The sequence below is a fragment of the Chlorocebus sabaeus genome, chromosome 1 (genome assembly GCF_047675955.1).
Source record: "Chlorocebus sabaeus isolate Y175 chromosome 1, mChlSab1.0.hap1, whole genome shotgun sequence".
In the NCBI taxonomy this organism is placed as follows: domain Eukaryota; kingdom Metazoa; phylum Chordata; class Mammalia; order Primates; family Cercopithecidae; genus Chlorocebus; species Chlorocebus sabaeus.
In genome coordinates this window covers 74278871-74296924 of record NC_132904.1, presented here as the reverse complement: position 1 = coordinate 74296924, position 18054 = coordinate 74278871, and the positions used below count along the sequence as shown (strand labels likewise).

The following is an 18054-nucleotide window of genomic DNA, read 5'->3' as shown; positions in this document are numbered from 1 at the left end:
TCTTTGAACTTTTCACTAGATTGAAATTACTGGGGAAAGAAATTAGTTTGGGGGAAAAAATCCCTCCTTCCCCCTTAAGTACTGTCACATCACTCTTTTTAAATTTGTTTTGACTCTTTCTGTCCCTTTCCTTCTTCCCCCCAACTCCTCTCTGTGATCATTAAATTGAGTTAGAAAGAATAGAAAGAGGGAAATGGGGTCATCTGATTGGAGCTGGAGACATCTGGTACTGGAAGCCATTGCCTCAAGTACCACAAATTCCCTCTACCAGGATGGTGGTTGTAAGTATAAGCAAAGAGTATCGCTTTAAAGACTGACTGCTGTGTAGGTTATTCACTTCATTTTATAGAGGCCGTGCCTCTCTTTAAGGAATTCTTCTTCAGGAAGGGTGGTTTCACAGGGTGCTGCAGTTTTACAGGGTTTCATTTCTCTTAATACTGTTCTTCTTTCTGAATTGCTGGTCTGATCACCACCTCAAGCCATGCTGATATTTGTAGTATGCTGATGACTTTCTTTGTAGCAGATAAAATTTTCTAGTTTTTGGTTCTGAAATAATCTGAGCCATGTTTGGTGTGTTTATGTATATGGGAACAACAGTATAATTCTCAATAGAACTCAGAAACCTAAACTGGAGCAGCAGATACCCCTTGGTTTATCTACCTGTATAACAGTTATTCTCAGATTTATATTTTCCTGCAATGGTAATGAGGTGAGCTTATACTTAGCTGGAATCTCTGTACTATACTTCTGTTTTGTTTTGTTTTGTTTTGTTTTTTGAGACGGAGTCTGACTCTGTCACCCAGGCTGGAGTGCAGCGGCACAATCTGGGCTTACTGTAACCTCCGCCTCCCAGGTTCAAGCAATTCTCAGCCTCCCAAGTAGCTGGGACTACAGGTGCACGCCACCACACCCGGGTAATTTTTTGTATTTTTAGTAGAGACGGGGTTTCACCATGTTAGCCAGGATGGTCTCAATCTGCTGACCTCGTGATCTGCCCACCTCGGCCTCCCAAAGTGCTGGGATTACAGGTGTGAGCCACTGCAACCCAGCCTTTCTGTACTATACCTTTTTAGATGATCGTCTAAGTTACAGTTCATAGTCTTGAGCTGTTTCTTTGCTTTTCAGAAAACTAGGATGATTAAGTGAACTCTTCGAAGATAAGGTATATGAATACATGACAGTGATTTTGAGGATCAAGTGGCCTGTGGGATCAGTCTCATTATTCTAAAACTATGCTCCCCCAACGGAGTTTCTAAAAAGAAGGCAGTAAGTGAAAGCTTATTGTAAGCTTGTCTTTGAATCACTGTATCTGAAATCAGTGTTTTTTATCAATGGCCTAGATAAAGTCAACTGTTTTCATGACTGTATTTCTGCTTATAAGCTTAAACTAAATTTAAGTAGAAGACTTTATTGAAGAATGATAAGAATTATGTCTTTAGCCATTATGAGGTGCTGTACATTTCTACCATTCAAAAAAGTAAAATTGTAAGTAACACAATAGAATTGCAGGAGCGGTGACATTTTTAAGACATGGTGCTAGAAAGATGCCTAGAAAAATGTCAAAATATAAAACATCTTCGAGTAATTGGATCAGTAATGTAATCTGGGATTCTACCACTTTGCTGCTGCTTCATACCTACAACCCTTTGTGAATTCACGTAGCCCCTAACTGTTTCTTTCTCCTTCAGAATCTTTCACCTCCTGAGGCCCTGTGAAAGAAGAGGGTTTGTTAAAAGTTATTTTATGAAATTTATCATGTGAAAAGGTAGAGGAATTTCAGTTTAATTGGGACAAATACTACTGTTTTTTGGATTGATGGGAAGTAGTTAATAAGTAAATCTTTGGAAGGAAGTTCATAATTATCTTCTGGAAATGAAACTATTTTAGAAATCTTACAGGCGATAAATGAATTTAGAGCTTGTCAGTGTTTCAGAAAATGATCGTGTATTTAAAAAATATGATTGATGGCTGGGCGCAGTGGCTCACACCTGTAATCCCAGCATTTTGGGAGGCCAAAGTGTGGTGGCACGTGCCTGTAGTCCCAGCTACTTGGGAGGCTGAGGCAGGAGAATCATTTGAACCCAGGAGGTGGAGGTTGTAGTGAGCTGAGTTCGCACCACTGCACTCCAGCCTGGGCAACGGAGCGAGACTTCATCTCAAAAAATGTATATATATGATTGATACTTTACAGCTGTCCAAAGCCATAGCAACTTACTACGTGTTTATTAAAATTTAAGATAATTAAAAATAAATAAAATTAATAATTGAATTCTTTAGTTTTATTAGCCACATTTCAACTTCTCAGTAGACACATGTGACTAATGGCTACTGCACTGAAAAGTGCAGATACAGAACATTTCAATCATCCTGGAGCAATCTGTTGAATAGACAGTGCCGTTTTAAAGCATAAAAAGTATGGTGGTTTTAATGTTTAATAAACTATAATGTTGATTGGTTTTCCTGTAGCCTGTTTCTTATCAATTGACAGATTATACTAGTGCGCTTAAAGATTATCAGCGTATCAGTTCTATTTGTAACAAAATATTCATTCAATTGGTATGTTTAGTGGGTTATAAATTTTAATTTTAAGCATACTAGGTCTACACTATGCAGTACTATCCAGTACAGTAGCCTCTAGCCACATGTGGCTCTTGAGGACTTGAAATATAGCTAGTTTGAATTGAGATGTGCTGTCATTGTGAAATGCACAGTGTATTTTAAATAGTCCGAAAAGTAAAATCTTTTGCTTAGTACAAAAGAAAGTAATACTTTAAAAATAGTGATTGGCTGGGCGCGGTGGCTCACACCTGTAATCTCAGCACTTTGGGAGGCCGAGGTGGCAGATCATGAGGTCAGGAGTTCGAGAACAACCAACATGGTGAAACCCCGTCTCTACTGAAAATACAAAAATTAGCCAGGCGTGGTGGCGCATGCCTGTAATCCCAGCTATTCAGGAGGTTGAGGCAGAAGAATCGCTTGAACCCAGGAGGCGGAGGTTGCAGTGAGCCAAGATCACACCACTGCACTCCAGCCTGGGTGACAGAGCAAGACTCCGTCTCAAAAAAAAAAAAAAAAAAAAAAATTGATTATATGTTGACATAACTTTGGATATAGGGCATTAAATAAAATATATTATTAAAATTAATTTTAATCTCTTTTTACTTTTTATAATATTTTACTAGAAAATTTGAAATTATATGACTCATCTTACATTTCTGTTGCATAGTGCTGATTGTAGAAGAGCCAGTACTCTAATAAATCAAGTAATATATAATCTATTTGTACATGCCTAAATCAACAATGAGTAGATTTGTAAAGTGGGATGAAAACATATTTATTCACTTTTATTTTTGTCTTGTAATGGCTTTTAAAAAATAATACCAATAGTATCAAAATCTTTCATGATTCTATGTAGCATAGAACACTGGTGGGGGACGTGCGTAAAACACTGGTGCAAAGGTTTTAGCCAACTGCTAAATGAGTGACACAGACAGTAATGAATACAGTGGGCATTCCAGGGACAAAGAGGTTGCTGGTACTAGAAATCTGTCACAGAGACTTTTGGAACTTGTATTGCCTAGACATTGAAAGATAAATATGATTCAAGTGGGCAGAAAACAATAAATAACTCTTTAATAAAGTCCACATAGGTAATGGGCTGAGTATGTTTAGTGGACCATTAGCTGGCAAAATGATTCAAATCGAGGATATTAGTGCAGGAAGTAAGAGAGAAGGATTGCAGTTAGGATGAGACTGAATATTGGGGCTCTGAGGCTAGGGTAAGAAATCTGGCTGGGTTTATGTAGGTATTTAGGAGCCATAAAAAATACTTACCAACTGGGAAGTAATATGAAAGCAGTCTTTTTGGAAAATTGGTTTGATTGCAGGAGACTGTCCATAGCTGTTTTTCTGACGCGAGAAGGTATAGTAATGTCCTAGGGAAAGAAGGAAATAGGAGGCAAGTTTAAGATGTATAGGAAGGGAGAACCCTCAAGACTTCTGCGTTTGGGGAAAAGGAGAAATTGAAGAAGGTAACCTTGGTTTTAAAACACAACAGAAATAAACGTGTTTTATATTTATACAATGCTATACAGTTTCAAAATTCTGTGAGATAACCAACACAGCCTTTTTTAATGGAGAAATTGAGCTTCATTGTTTAAAGGACTCGACCAGAACCATTGTCTCCTTATATAGGTGGGGCAGCTGAGAATCCAGCCCAGATCTTTTATCACTGCACAACCAGTCAATCACTAAGTTTTAATAATTTTGTTTCCTAAATATTTCTCAGATCTGTCCACTTCTCTCTGTACCACCTCTACTTTAGTTTAGGCTACTCCTATCTTCTGGATTGAGGTTTTCCTGAATTTATATCTAGCTTCGGCCCTGTACCCCACCTCCTAAAACAAAAAAGCAAATAAAAACTTATTTTATGAATATTTAAAAATCTGTCTTCCTCTAATTCAGTCATTAAGGTCTTCTAAAATGCAGCAGACTTTCCTGCTTAAACTTTTACATAAAATCTAAACTTCTGAGCCTGGCCTCATTAGGCTGTAATTATCTTTGTCCATTCCTCCAGTTCCATGTTCTTTTTGGGTTTTTAGCTATTTGCATCTGTTATTTTTGTGCAAGCAATGCCCTTTCCCTCCTTTTCTCCATTCCACCCTTAACCCCATACTTCACATCTTAGTAGATTTGTCTGTTTACTTGTTGTGAATGCTCCCCACTCCCACCCCCAACCCACCACTCTACCTGCTATGAAGATTCACTCAAGTAGGCTCATTAAGGAGAGAGGGACTGTTTCTTACTAATAGTTGACCCATTGAAATTAGTTGAATGGGTGAATGTTTTTATATTTCAAAGTGTTTCAAATGTAGAAGGAACTTTAGTAGGGAAGGAAAGAATGACTGAAAAATATTAGGTCATCATTTCCCAACCTGTCCCTCAGAGTGTTTGTATCCTACAAGATGCTGGATCAAATATGTTAGAGAATGCTGCAGATTGTGTGCCTATTTTGGATATTCACAATGCACAAAGGGCGTATGATAAAGACAACAGTCCTGTGGTTTAAAAAAGAAGAAAAACTTTTTTGTTTTCTGATCCAACATTTTGCCAATATATTTGAGTATGGGATCTTCTTAGGTAGTATACTGTAATTTCTCTTAGGTTACTAGTGGTATTTGGGATTTGAGAAATGGTCGTTTTAGACCTGGTGCAGTGGCTCATACCTGTAATCCCAGCATTTTGGGAGGCCAAGGCGGGCAGATCACCTGAGATCAAGAATTCCAGACAAGCCGGGCCAACATGGTGAAACCCCGTCTCTACTAAAAATACAAAAACTAGCCAGGAGTAGTGGTGGGCACCTATAATTCCAGCTACTTGGGAGGTTGAGGCAGGAGAATCACTTGAACCCAGGAGACGGAGATTGCAGTGAGCCAAGATTGTGCCACTGTACTCCAGCCTGGGCAAAAAGTGAGATACCGTTTCAAAATAAAAAAGAGAAATGCTTCTTTTGACAGCCGTATGTGTCCCTCTGGTCTAATTAATATAATTAAATACAATCAGACCATGCCTAAATAATATTTAGAGGACTTCTGATTGTTTACAGTCAAAGCAGAGAATCTGAGGGAAGATAATAGCAGTCCTCAAATATTTGAAGGTTCCAACAGAAGAGGGATTAAAAGTACTCTCTTTGAGACTAGAGAGTAAGAGCCAGAATTAGGAGAGGAAGTTGTCAGAGGGCAGATTTTGAGAGTAAGGGTAGCTTTCTAGTAATTAGAACTATCCAGAAAACAGAACTAAGTGCTATGCAAAGTAAGTCATTTTTTTGTCCGTGAAGCTTGTCAAGCAAAGATTCCTAGAAAGGCTACAGAGAAGTTTAACACATCAGACAAGGGATAGATTGGAAGAGTTTTCCAAAGCAGTTTGGAAACCGTTAGTTTAATTTCTGATATATCTATCAACTTGGAATTCATATTTCTTGATTGCTTTCTAATTCTATGAGTATATGTCTTTGAAATCTCAGCAGGGGAACCAAATATTTGTTATTGCAGATAAACAGAATACAAACTTTAGTTGTATAGTTAAGTGCTTTTACTTGATGGTAGTTTTTTTTAACAAACTATTTTTTAAGAGCGATTTTAGGTTCACAGAAAAATTAAGCAGCAAGTGTGGAGAGTTCCCATATATCCCTGTCCCCACACACATACAATTTCTCTACTGTTGACTCCCACAATAGTGGTACATTTCTTATAACTGATTGACATCTTATAACTACATTGACATATAATTATCACCAAAGTTCGTAGTTTATATTAGGTTTTACTCTTATTTGACGGTGTTTTGAAAGAAAAATGTGAATATTCCTGCTTATCTTTAAGAAAATGGTTTTTGGTCATTTCTTGCTGTAGTTTAGGCTTTTTTGATTCAGAGGTCTAAAAGTTAGCTAGTATCAACACTGTCTGTTTTGAGAAAGTATCCAGGGTTGGGGAAGGTTATTTTTTTTATAATCTTAAATGTTTACAAATGTTTTATTTTGTTGGCTAACAATATTTTTTTTTTCTTTTAAGTACCGAAAGAATTGGTGGAGCTCCATTTGAAGCTGATGAGGAAGATTGGCAAATCTGTTACTGCAGACAGATGGGAAAAATATTTGATCAAGGTAACTAGTATTTGTAAATTTCCTGCTCTATTACTGAAATACTACTGTAGCATAAATTGATATGTTTTATAATACACATAATTTTTAATTAGTTTACTAAAAGTAAGACTATGGCTCCAAAATCCACGTGACTACAAGTATATGATTCTCTTCTTTTCCTACTGCTTGGTAATAATATAGCTCTTTTGTGCCTAACACTGTGCTCAGGACTTTTCATGTCTTTTCTTGTTTAATTCTTACAATCACCCTGATCACATCAAATAAGAAACTGATAAGGCTCAGGGATGTTGTCATTTTTGCTTTAGTTCACATAGTATGCATAGACTTATTTAGTGATTCCCCTAGACTCTATTATATAGAACAGGGGTCCCCAACCTCTGGGCCACAGACCAATAGCGGTCCTCCCCATTTCTCTCCTTACCATCTGAGCTCTGCTTCCTGTGAGATCAGCTGCAGCATAGATTCTCGTAGGAGTGCGAACCCTATTGTGAACTGCGCATGCGAAGGATCTAGGTTGTGCATTCCTTATGAGAATCTACTGCCTGATGATCTGTCACTATTTCCCATCACTTCCAGATGGGGACCATCTAGTTGATTCAAATGTAATGTATTTGAATCATCCCAAAACCATCTCCCTCCCACACACCACCCCCAGTCTGTGGAAAAATTATCTTCTGCAAAACTGGTCCCTGGTGCCAAAAAGGTTGAGGACCACTGATGCAGAAACATGCCATCTTTTTTGTTCCTCCGCATTTTTGCATATATGGTATCTTCTGCCTGGAATACCTTCCCATCAGCTTGTTTTCCTAGCCAACTTATTTGTCCTTTAGGTCTTAGCTCAAGTAGTACTGTCTCCTTGAGTCCTTCTATCAGGAAGATGTTCCTTCATGGATTTGTTTAACCCTGTTTTACAAACTGTCGTATGGTTTTATATTGAATGTTCATTATGTACCAGGCGATGTTTAGGGCTTTCTTTGCATTATCTCAACTTTAAAATACTGATTATCCTCATTTTACTCAAAAGGAAATTGATTTTGAGAAACTAAATACAGTAACTTGACTGGTCTCACATTGCTAAAAATGACAGAGCCAGCATTAAAATCCAGGACTTGGTGAATCCAGTGCTTTAAAATATCACTGATGAAGTGTTCCTCACATTTTTCTTTCTTGTATATTGTAAGTTTCTTGAAGGCTTCTTGAAGGCTTCTTTTAATCTTTTTTTTTTTTTTTTTTTTTTTGAAGACATCGTCTCACTCTGTCACCCAGGCTAGAGTGCAGTGGCACTGTCTCGGCTCACTGCAACCTCCACCTCCCGGGTTCAAGCAATTCTCCTGGCTCACCCTCCTGAGTAGCTGGGACTACAGGCGTGCGCCACCACGCCCATCTAATTTTTTTTGTATTATTAGTAGAGTCAGGGTTGCACCATATTGGCCAGGCTGGTCTCGAGCCCCTGACCTCGTGATCCGCCCACCTTGGCCTCCCAAAGTGCTGGGATTACAGGTGTGAGCCACCATCCTGGCGGCTTCTTTTAATCTTTTTTTTTTTTTTTTTTTTTTGAGATGGAGTTTCGCTCTTTTTGCCCAGGCTGGAGTGCAATGGTGCGATCTCGGCTCACCGCAACCTCCGCCTCCTGGGTTCAAGCGATTCCCCTGCCTAAGCCTCCCGAGTAGCGGGGATTACAGGCATGCGCCACCATGCCTGGCCAATTTTGTATTTTTAGTAGAGACGGGGTTTCTCCATGTTGGTCAGGCTGGTCTTGAACTCCCGACCTCAGGTGATCCGCCTGCCTCGGCCTCCCAAAGTGCTGGGATTACAGACGTGAGCCACCGCACCCGGCCTCTTTTAATCTTTTATGCATCAGTATTACATGGATCAATTAATCACTGAGACAATTTTAGTTTTCTTTCCCTTGACTGCCAGTAAGCTTAACTTTGTTATATTTATTTCTTAGTTATAATCATTAGCTAGTTTTCTGATGGAATTTTTACCTTCCATTACATGGCTCTTATGGCTCTCTCATCTTTCTCCTTGTGGCATCATTGTACATATGTGTTACTGAAAGCTGTTTCTTTTCCTTTTGAAGTAAATGGAATATAATTAATATAAATATCTGTTTAAATCCAGAGCAAGTATCTGACATCTGCTAGGCCTTGTTGCTTTGCTCATAGCAGACATTACCAACCTAAGCCTTTCCTGCTAAGCCTAGACTTAGCAGACTACATTATTACACAAATCAGTCAGCATTGGCATGTATTTGTCAACTCCTGTTAGTAATTCCTGAAGACAGCTGAACTAAGACCTATAGAATGAGCAGAAATTTTGTTAGGAAATAACCAGTAGCTTAGCCCTACTGTAATACAAAGTACCTAGAGAAAATGACAGTGAGTGGAGGCCTAGCAATCATGTGTTCAGGAGGTTACTGTGATAATCCAACTGAGCAATAAGGAGACCTGAATTAGGGTTTTGGCACTAGGGATGGAAAGGAGGGGGTGGATGTAAGAGCTATTTGGAAGGTAAAATCAACAACTTTTGATAATTGATAGAGAGATAGAGAGAGGTGTCTAGGAACTGAGCTTAACCAAGGGCATTCATTTTTTATTGTGCTGTATCTTGCGTTTGCTAACATACATTCATCCGTAGTAGACAGGAACTCAAAAATCTAGGCAGATGACTTTTTACTTTTACAGTGCAATTACCCTTCTAAAAATAAAGAAACCCAGCCAGGCCCAGTGACTCACATGTGTAATCCTAGCACTTTGGGAGGCTGAGGCAGGTAGATTGCTTAAGCTCAGGAATTCAAGACCAGCCTGGGCAACATGGCAAAACCCTGTCTCTACAAAAAAAAAAAAAAAGAAAATAATACAAAAAATAGCTGGATGTGGTGGTGCAAGTCTGTAGTCCCAGCTGTGCAAGAGGCTGAGGTGAAAGGATTGCTTCAGCTAGCCCAGGAGGTCGAGGCTGCAGTGAGCCAAGATTGTGCCACTGCACTCCAACCTGGGCGACAGAGTGAGGCCCTGTCTCAAAAAAAAAAAAAAAAAAATCATTGAATGGAAATTTAAACTAGCAGTTCTGCTAGGACCTGTTAACTCTTGCTTAGTTGGATGGGCCTTGGCCTTATTCTTCACATTCCTTTTACTTGGCAAGTCATAAAGAAATTTCTCTGCCAGTGAACCCTTACGCTTCCCTTATGCTTCCATGAAATTCCCCTGTTTTCTGTGATTGTTAATGATTGATTGATGAGCAATTTCAGACACCTTGACCATGGATAATGAATACCACTATGCTAAGTAACAATTTGCCTTCACATGCCTTCGCAAATTTAGTACACGCACCTCTACTTCCTTCTGCCCTGCCTCTTCCCTGAAGACAACCATGTGAAGACCTTTAAAACTAGTGGGATAACCGATTTTTCATAAGTTATCCCTTAAAAGAAATCACACTTGATTTCTTTTAGCCTCAGAATAATTTCTAAGTAAATAGGAGTTGTTTTTTAAAAAAATACTATAACATCAAATATAGTGTTTCAAAGAAATGTTAACAAATGAAAGCAAATATATGTCTTAGAATACACAGAAAGTATTTTGGGGGGCTCAGTACTTGAAAGATGATGTCGTTAAGTAGAAAATAACCTAATGTGGCCGGGCACGGTGGCTCACGCCTATAATCCCAGCACTTTGGGAGGCCAAGGCAGGTGGATCACAAGGTCAGGAGATTGAGACCATCCTGGCCAACATGATGAAACCCCGTCTCTACTAAAAATACAAAAAATTAGTTGGGCATGGTGGTGGGTGCCTGTAATCCCAGCTACTCAGGAGGCTGAGGCAGGAGAATTGCTTGAACTGAGGAGACGGAGGTTGCAGTGAGCCAAGATCACAGCCCTGCACTCCACTCTGGTGACAGAGTGAGACTCTGTTTCAAAAAAAAAAGAAAGAAAGAAAATAACCCAATGTGTCTTTTCTGGGGTGTTTTTCTACCCCTCAACAGGAAATGACCGTATTCATTTGTCCCTTGAAAGTAAAGTACCTAGTATTAGGTTTAGAAATCCCTTGAAAATGAATACATTTGGCAATAGATGCCCTTGATCTAAACAGCAATTTCAGAAAGACCCATTTTCATCTGTTAGCAAATCATAAAGGCCGCTTTTTGTCATTTTTTAATTTGGTTATATTTTGACAAGAACTGGATGTTCCTTTACTGTTGTATTTCTCAAAAGTAAATTAAGATTAATACTCTTTATTTGCATTGTTAGTATTTTGTGTTTTTATTTTTTGAGATGTAATTCACGTAACATAAAATTCACCATTTTAAAGTGTACAGTTCATTGGTTTTTAGTGTATTCACTATGTTGTGCAAACATAGCCACTAATTCCAGAACTTCTCTAACATCTCAGTAAGAAGCCTTATATCTATTATCAATCAGTATCAATCACATCCCCACCTTTTCCCCTGTATCCATCTGTATGGATTTGCCTACTGTGGACATTTCTTATAAATGGAATAATAAAATATGTGGTCTTTCCTATTTTCTTTCACTTAGTATAATGATTTCCAGGTTTATGTACATTGTATCATAAATAATAAATAATATGTATCATATTATTCCTTTTTATTGCCAAATACTAATCCATTATATGGATAATAGCATCTTTTATGTATCCGTCATCAGTTGAGGGACATTTGCTTGTTTCCTACTTTGTTGTCTATTAGGAATAATGCTGCCATAGACATTTGTGTACAAGTTTTTCTGTGAGCATGTATTTTCATTTCTCTCCTGTATATAACTAGGAGTAGAATTGTTGGGTCATATGGTAATTCTGTGTTTAACTTTTTAAGGAACTGCCAAACTGTTTTCCATAGCGGCTGTACCATAGCAATTTATATTGTACTGATAGCAATTTATGAGGTTTCCAGTTTCTTTGTAACTTTTTAATAATAATGATAATAGATAATATTTGACAGCTTATTATAAACTCAGTGCTGTGCTTGTTTTGGGTTTTTTTAACATGCATCACCATTTAATTCTTACCACAATCTGGACCATAGAATGGTAAATTACTCCCAAGGTCACACAGACACCAGGTGGTAAAGCAAGGATTGAACATGGGTTTGTCTGATAGCAGAGCATGAATGCTTAATGCTTTATATATTGCAAAGGATTTTCTTTTTCTTTTTTTTCTTTTTGAGACGGAGTCTTGCTTTTTCACCAGGCTGGAGTGAGTGCAGTGGCTCAATCTTGGCTCACTACAACCTCTGCCTCCCGGATTTAAGCAGTTCTGCTGCCTCAGCCTCCTGAGTAGTTGGGATTACAGGCACACGCCACCACGCCCAGCTAATTTTTGTATTTTTAGTAGAGAGACGGGGTTTCACCATGTTGGCTAGGATGGTCAGGCGTGAGCCACTGCGCCCTGCCTTAGCATCTTCATATAACTTTTACAAAGTTATATGAAGCATTTAACTTTGTAAAATGTTCCTTAGAGAATACCATTTACTCTGTGCTAATGTATGAGCAACCAGGATTTATTCTCATAACTGAATTGCAGGTGGTAGTGCAGAAAGGACACTGGATTTGTATTGGGGAAAACATTTACGTGAACAATGCTAATTACTAGGTGTATAAGTTTTTTCATGAAGGTATAGTCTCTGCATAGTGTCTTTCAAATAGTTGGAACCCAGCAAATATTCTTTAAATATTAATAATAAATTACCAAAGCAACAGGAGAGTAATTTTAGAGAAGTTTTCTTCTCTTCTATGGCTGGCATTCCTTTGGAAATTGGTGTGAACTTGGGTCAAATTATTTATACTTGTGGATGTAGAAATGTTAGGTTGCATTTTCTCTAGTTTTCTACTGAACTGCTGTGTGACTTCAGATGGTCCAATGAATGTTTTGTAATACTAAAATACCTAAATATTTTTCCCACAGAGACGCATTCGCTAAATACCTTAATATCTGGGAAACCTCCTGTGGCAAGAGTGCTCTTGAATTGTTTTTTCAAGTGTGCAAGATTTGTTTTAGTTATAAAATATCAATTATATACTGTTCCAGCTGAGTGTGGTGGCTCATGCCTGTAATCCCAGCACTTTGGGAGGCCAAGCCAGGCAGATCACCAGAGATCGGGAGTTCAAGACCAGCCTGGCCAACATGGTGAAACCCTGTCTCTACTAAAACTACAGAAATTAGCTGGGCGTGGTGGCGGGTGCCTGTAATCCCAGCTACTCAGGAGGGTGAGGCAGGAGAATCACTTGAACCTGGGAGGCAGAGGTTGCAGTGAGCTGAGATCACACTACTGCACTCCAGCCTGGGTGACAAAGTGAGACTCCATCTTAAAAAAAATAGAAAAGGTACTATTCCTTCATAGTCACAGAACTTGCTTAGTAAAGAATGCCTGTAAGTATAATGTCAGTGTGTTTTGAAATAAGTTACATAAAAATAGCATTTTAAAGTTGTTTATCATTGCTTTCACTAAGCAGATAAATGTGGAAGTGAAAAAAAGTCTTTTCTTAAAATTTCATGACTATAAAAAGTTTTAGGAATTCATTGTAAAGTATTACTATATTAATGACATACTTTTCTTGATTTTCGACTGAGCTGAATATGATGGAAGAATGCAGTATATAAGATTTATTGAGTTTTTATTGTGGTATTTTTATTTGTATTTTGTTTATGTATTTATTTTAGAGATAGGGTTTCACTCTTGTCACCCAAGGTGGAGTGCAGTGGTATAATCATAGCTCACTATAATCTCTAATTGCTGGGCTCAAGTGATTCTCCTGCCCCAGGCACTTGAGTAGCTAGGACCACAGGCAAGTGCCACAATGCTAAGCTAATATTTTTTATTTTTCGTAGAGATGGCATCTCGCCACGTTTGCCCAGTGTGGTCTCAAACTCCTGGGCTCAAGTGATCCTCCTGCCTTGGCCTCCCAAAGTGTTGGGATTACAGATGTGAGCCACTGCACCTGGTTGGTGGTATTTTTAAAATATCTTTTGACTGTTGCCTATAGTATAAAATACTTTTTTGTTGAACTATGACAACTTGCAAAATACAATGGATACACTCTTTCATATCTTATAGAAAAATTAACTGAAAATGGATCAACAACCTAAATATAAGGGCTAAATCTATGAAACTCTTAGAAAAAAATAAAGGGAAATCTTCATGACCTTGGATCTGGCAATGGATTCTTATATAGAAAACCGGAAGACTGAGCAATAACATAAAAAATAGATTAGTTAGACTTTGTCAAATTTTAAAACATTTGTACATCAAAGAACATTATGAAGAAAGTGAAAAGACAGCCTACAGAATGGAAGAAATTATATTGCAAATTGCACATATTGCAAATCATATAACTGATAAGCATTTAATGTTTGAGATACATATAAGGAGCTCCTAAAACTCAACAACATAAAGACAACCCAATTGGCAAAATTTTGAATAGACATTTCTTCAAAGAAGATACACAAAGATCAAAAAACACGTGAGAAGATGTTCATCATTTGTCCTTAGGGAAATGTGATTCAAAACTGTAAGATACCACTTTATACCTAACAGGATGGCTATTTTTTTTTTTTTTTTCTAAATTAAGTGTGCTGATTTTGTGGAGAAATTAGAACTCTCCTAAATTCCTTGTGAGAATGTAATATGGTACAGCTGTTATGGAAAGGAGTTTGGCAGTTCCTCATAAAGCTCATCAGAATTGCCATATGACCTAGCAATTCCACTCCTACATATATAATTACTCCAAAGCAGGGACTCAAACAGATCTTTGTATGCCAATGTTTATTGCAGCATTATTCACTGTAGCCAGAAGGTAGAAACAACCTGTGTTCCTCAACAGATGGATGGATGTTGCATTGAAAAGAAATCTTATGTATAATGTAAAAGAAAGATGAATTGGACTTTTTTCAGAAATCTTGTGGTTTTGCTGGACAGCCCCTTAAAAATGGAATCTGTGAAAGTTCTTTTGTGAGTGGTAAAACCATGTAAACTTGTTACTGCTTTTATTTATTTATTTTTTAAAGACTGGGTCTCCCTCTGTTGCCCAGTCTCGAGTGCAGTGGCTCAATCACAGCTCACTGCAGCCTTGATCCCCTGGGCTCAGTGATCCTTCCACTTACTTCAGCCTCCCCAGTAGCTGGAACTACAGACTCACACTACCACACCTGGCTAATTTTTAAAATTTTTTTATTTTAGAGACAGTGTCTCACTATGTTGCCCAGGCTGATCTTGAACTCCTGAGCTCAAGTGATCTCCCAGCCTCCCAGAGTGCTGGGATTACAAGCATGAGTCACCACGCTCAGCCTGAATCTGACTTCTCTTGAATATCCTCTGCCACAGTGTAGCTCAAGCTTCGTTACCTTTCCTTTGAATTATTACAACAGGCTTTAGTTGTTCTCTTGACATCAGAATCTGTGTTCCTATCTGTCCTGCAGTGCCAACAGGACTATTTTCTTTTTTTTTTCTGAGACGGAGTTTCGCTCTGTCACCAGGTTGGGGTGCAGTGGCACAGTCTTGGCTCACTGCAACCTCCACTTCCCGGGTTCAAGTGATTCTCCTGCCTCAGCCTCCCAAGTAGCTGGGATTACAGGCATGCACCACCTCGCCCAGCCAATTTTTGTATTTTTAGTAGAGATGGGGTTTCACCATGTTGGCCAGGATGGTCTCGATATCCTAACCTCGTGATCCACCCGCCTTGGCCTCCCAAAGTGCTGGGATTACAGGTGTGAGCCACCGCGCTTGGCCCCAGGACTATTTCCTATTAGTACCTCCAGAGCCTCGTTGGGTCTCCATATTTACTAGGCATGACTCACTTTCATAGACCTGCTCACTGTCTTCCTTCATGGTCTTGTCTCTGTCCATTGCCAGTCCCAAAAACGTTTATGCCAGGGCTCTATGCTAGCCTTTATGCTAGAGCTCTAGCATAAAGAACTGTATTCAACTCCATCTTGACAGAACATGCCATAATCATTCACATCTCCCCTTAAAAAAAAAAAGTTTTTTTTCTTTCTGAAATGAGCTGTACCTCCTTATCCATTTAAACCTCTATCATCCTTCTGGTCCTAGCACAGATGTTACCACCTGAAGAAAAGTTTCCTCGGTCTCCCTTCATCCCTTGGCTTGAGTTAGTGTTTCCTCTCTGTTTTCATAGTACTTTATACCTATGTCAGTTACTCACTTTGTAGATAACTCACTGACTACTTCTCCCCTGATAATTGTTTGTTTACGAATTGTCTCTTCCTCTCTGAATTCTGAAATTCTTGGAGCAGAGACTTTTAATCCATCTTTGCCCTTCCAGTATTTAAAACGGGGTATGTCTCGTAGCACTGTTCCATAAATGCTTCAGTCCTCCAGAATGATTATTGCAATTCCTGTTTCTCTCATTCTTTGAGTAAAGTACATATCCACTTTGCCCTACTTTCCTCCTGAGGTTAACATTACTTTCAATCTAAGGGTTGTTAGAGAATTTTATCATGTTACTATTTTCTTTTCAGTGTAGCATTTTCACTGCTTGATATTTTCTTACTAGTTTACCCATTTTAGTGCCTCCATGATGACAAGTTGTCTTCTTCACCATGGTATCCAAGCGTTTGACTAGTTCCGGCCATATAGTCTGCACATAGTAAATGTTTGTGGAATTATTGAAAAGGTTGTTATGAGAATTTACTGAGTTAATATTTTAAAGTATTTAGAATAGTATTTGGCACATAGTAAATATGCAAAAAATGTTATTATTCTAGTAAAATTTGAAAAGTTTCTTTTTGTTTTGTTTTGAGACAGAGTTTTGCTCTTGTTGTCCAAGCTGGAGTGCAGTGGTGTGATCTCAGCTCACGGCAACCTCTGCCTCCTGGATTCAAGCGACTCTCCTGCCTCAGCCTCCCTAGTAGCTGGGTATTACAGGCATGTGCCACCACCCCCGGCTAATTTTGTATTTTTAGCAGGGACAGGGTTTCTCTGTGTTGGTCAGGCTGCTCTCAAACCCCCAACCTCAGGTGATCTGCCCACTTCGCACTCCCAAAGTGCTGGGATTACAGGCGTGAGCCACCACGCCTGGCCTGAAAAGTTTCTTTAGGATGTGTTGTGTTACCTAAAGAAATTATTGCTAGTTAAGATAATTTTTTAAAATTAAGATAAAAACAGTACCTTTGTGTGTCTTTTGAATACTCATCATGTTTGTTTTGTACTTGCTCTTTGTCTCAAACTTTGTCAAGGGATATGAATATGAGTAAGATGCAGCTCTTCACTTCCCAGAGCTCAGCTATTAAATTCTTCTTCACACCTGTAATCCTAGCACTTTGGGAGGCCAAGGCAGGCAGATCACGAGGTCAGGAGTTCAAGACCAGCCTGGCCAATATGGTGAAACCCCGTCTCTACTAAAAATACAAAAATTAGCCAGGTGTGGTGACGCGTACCTGTAATCCCAGTTACTTGGGAGGCTGAGGCAGAAGAATTGCTTGAACCTGGGGGGCAGAGGTTGCAGTGAGCTGAGATCATACCATGGCACTCCAGCCTGGGCAACAGAGCAAGACTCCGTCTCAAAAAAAAAAAAAAATCTTGATTCAGATATGAAAGGTTTGAGTAAAGACAGTGTGACCCAGTCAGAAGATCTCTGAATGACTTTCAGCAACACACTTTTTAGATGTCTGATACATACCATCATCTTTATATACAAATAAATCTCTTGTTAACTTCCTTCTCCCAGTTTTAATACCTTAGTTAAAAGCATTTTTCCTGTTTATTCAAGCCAGGGAACCTTGATAAATCCAGGGGTTACCCTTGATTTTTCTTTCCACTTGCCCTCCACATCTGTTCCATCAGCTGTCCTGATAATTCTACCTCCAAATCACAGCTTACTTCTCTCTGATCCCCACTACCCTCATAATGCATGCCACCATTGGCCTTCAGGTTGGTTTCTTAGTTTCCTCTTCTTGCCCCTCTGCAATCCATTTTCTACACAGCAGCCATGATTTCAAATGAAGCGTAATTCAGATCATACTATTTTCCCCTTATTTAAAATCCTTTAGTGGTATCCCATCATATTTGAAATAGAATCTTAATTCCTTACCCTGACCTACATAATTTGGCCTTTGGTTATCTATTTTGCCCTGCCTTTTGCCACTTGCCTCCTTAGTCTAGTTAATTTACACTGGTCTTTTTTCTTTTTTGAGACAGAATCTCACTGTCTCACCCAGGCTGGAGTGCAGTGGCAAGATCTCGGGTCACTGCAACCTTGACTTCCTGGGCTCAAGCAATCCTCCCGCCTCAGCCTCCCTAGTAGCTAGGATTATAGGTGTGTACTGCCATACCAGGCTGGGACTACACACCTGAGCCACCATGCCTGCTGATTTTGTTAGTTTTAGTTTCTGTTTTTATGCGTTTTTGTTGTTGTTGTTGTTGTT

General features: G+C 38.9%; 1 protein-coding gene across 1 annotated transcript in view; it reads left to right on the top strand.

Moving 5' to 3' along the window:
• The window catches only part of RSF1 (remodeling and spacing factor 1), a 156984-nt gene that overhangs the window by 43512 nt on the left and 95418 nt on the right, over positions 1-18054 (top strand). The window contains exon 2 of the mRNA XM_008020259.3: positions 6567-6658. Coding sequence (XP_008018450.1) covers positions 6567-6658 — 92 coding nt within the window. The remainder of the gene's footprint in view (positions 1-6566; positions 6659-18054) is intronic.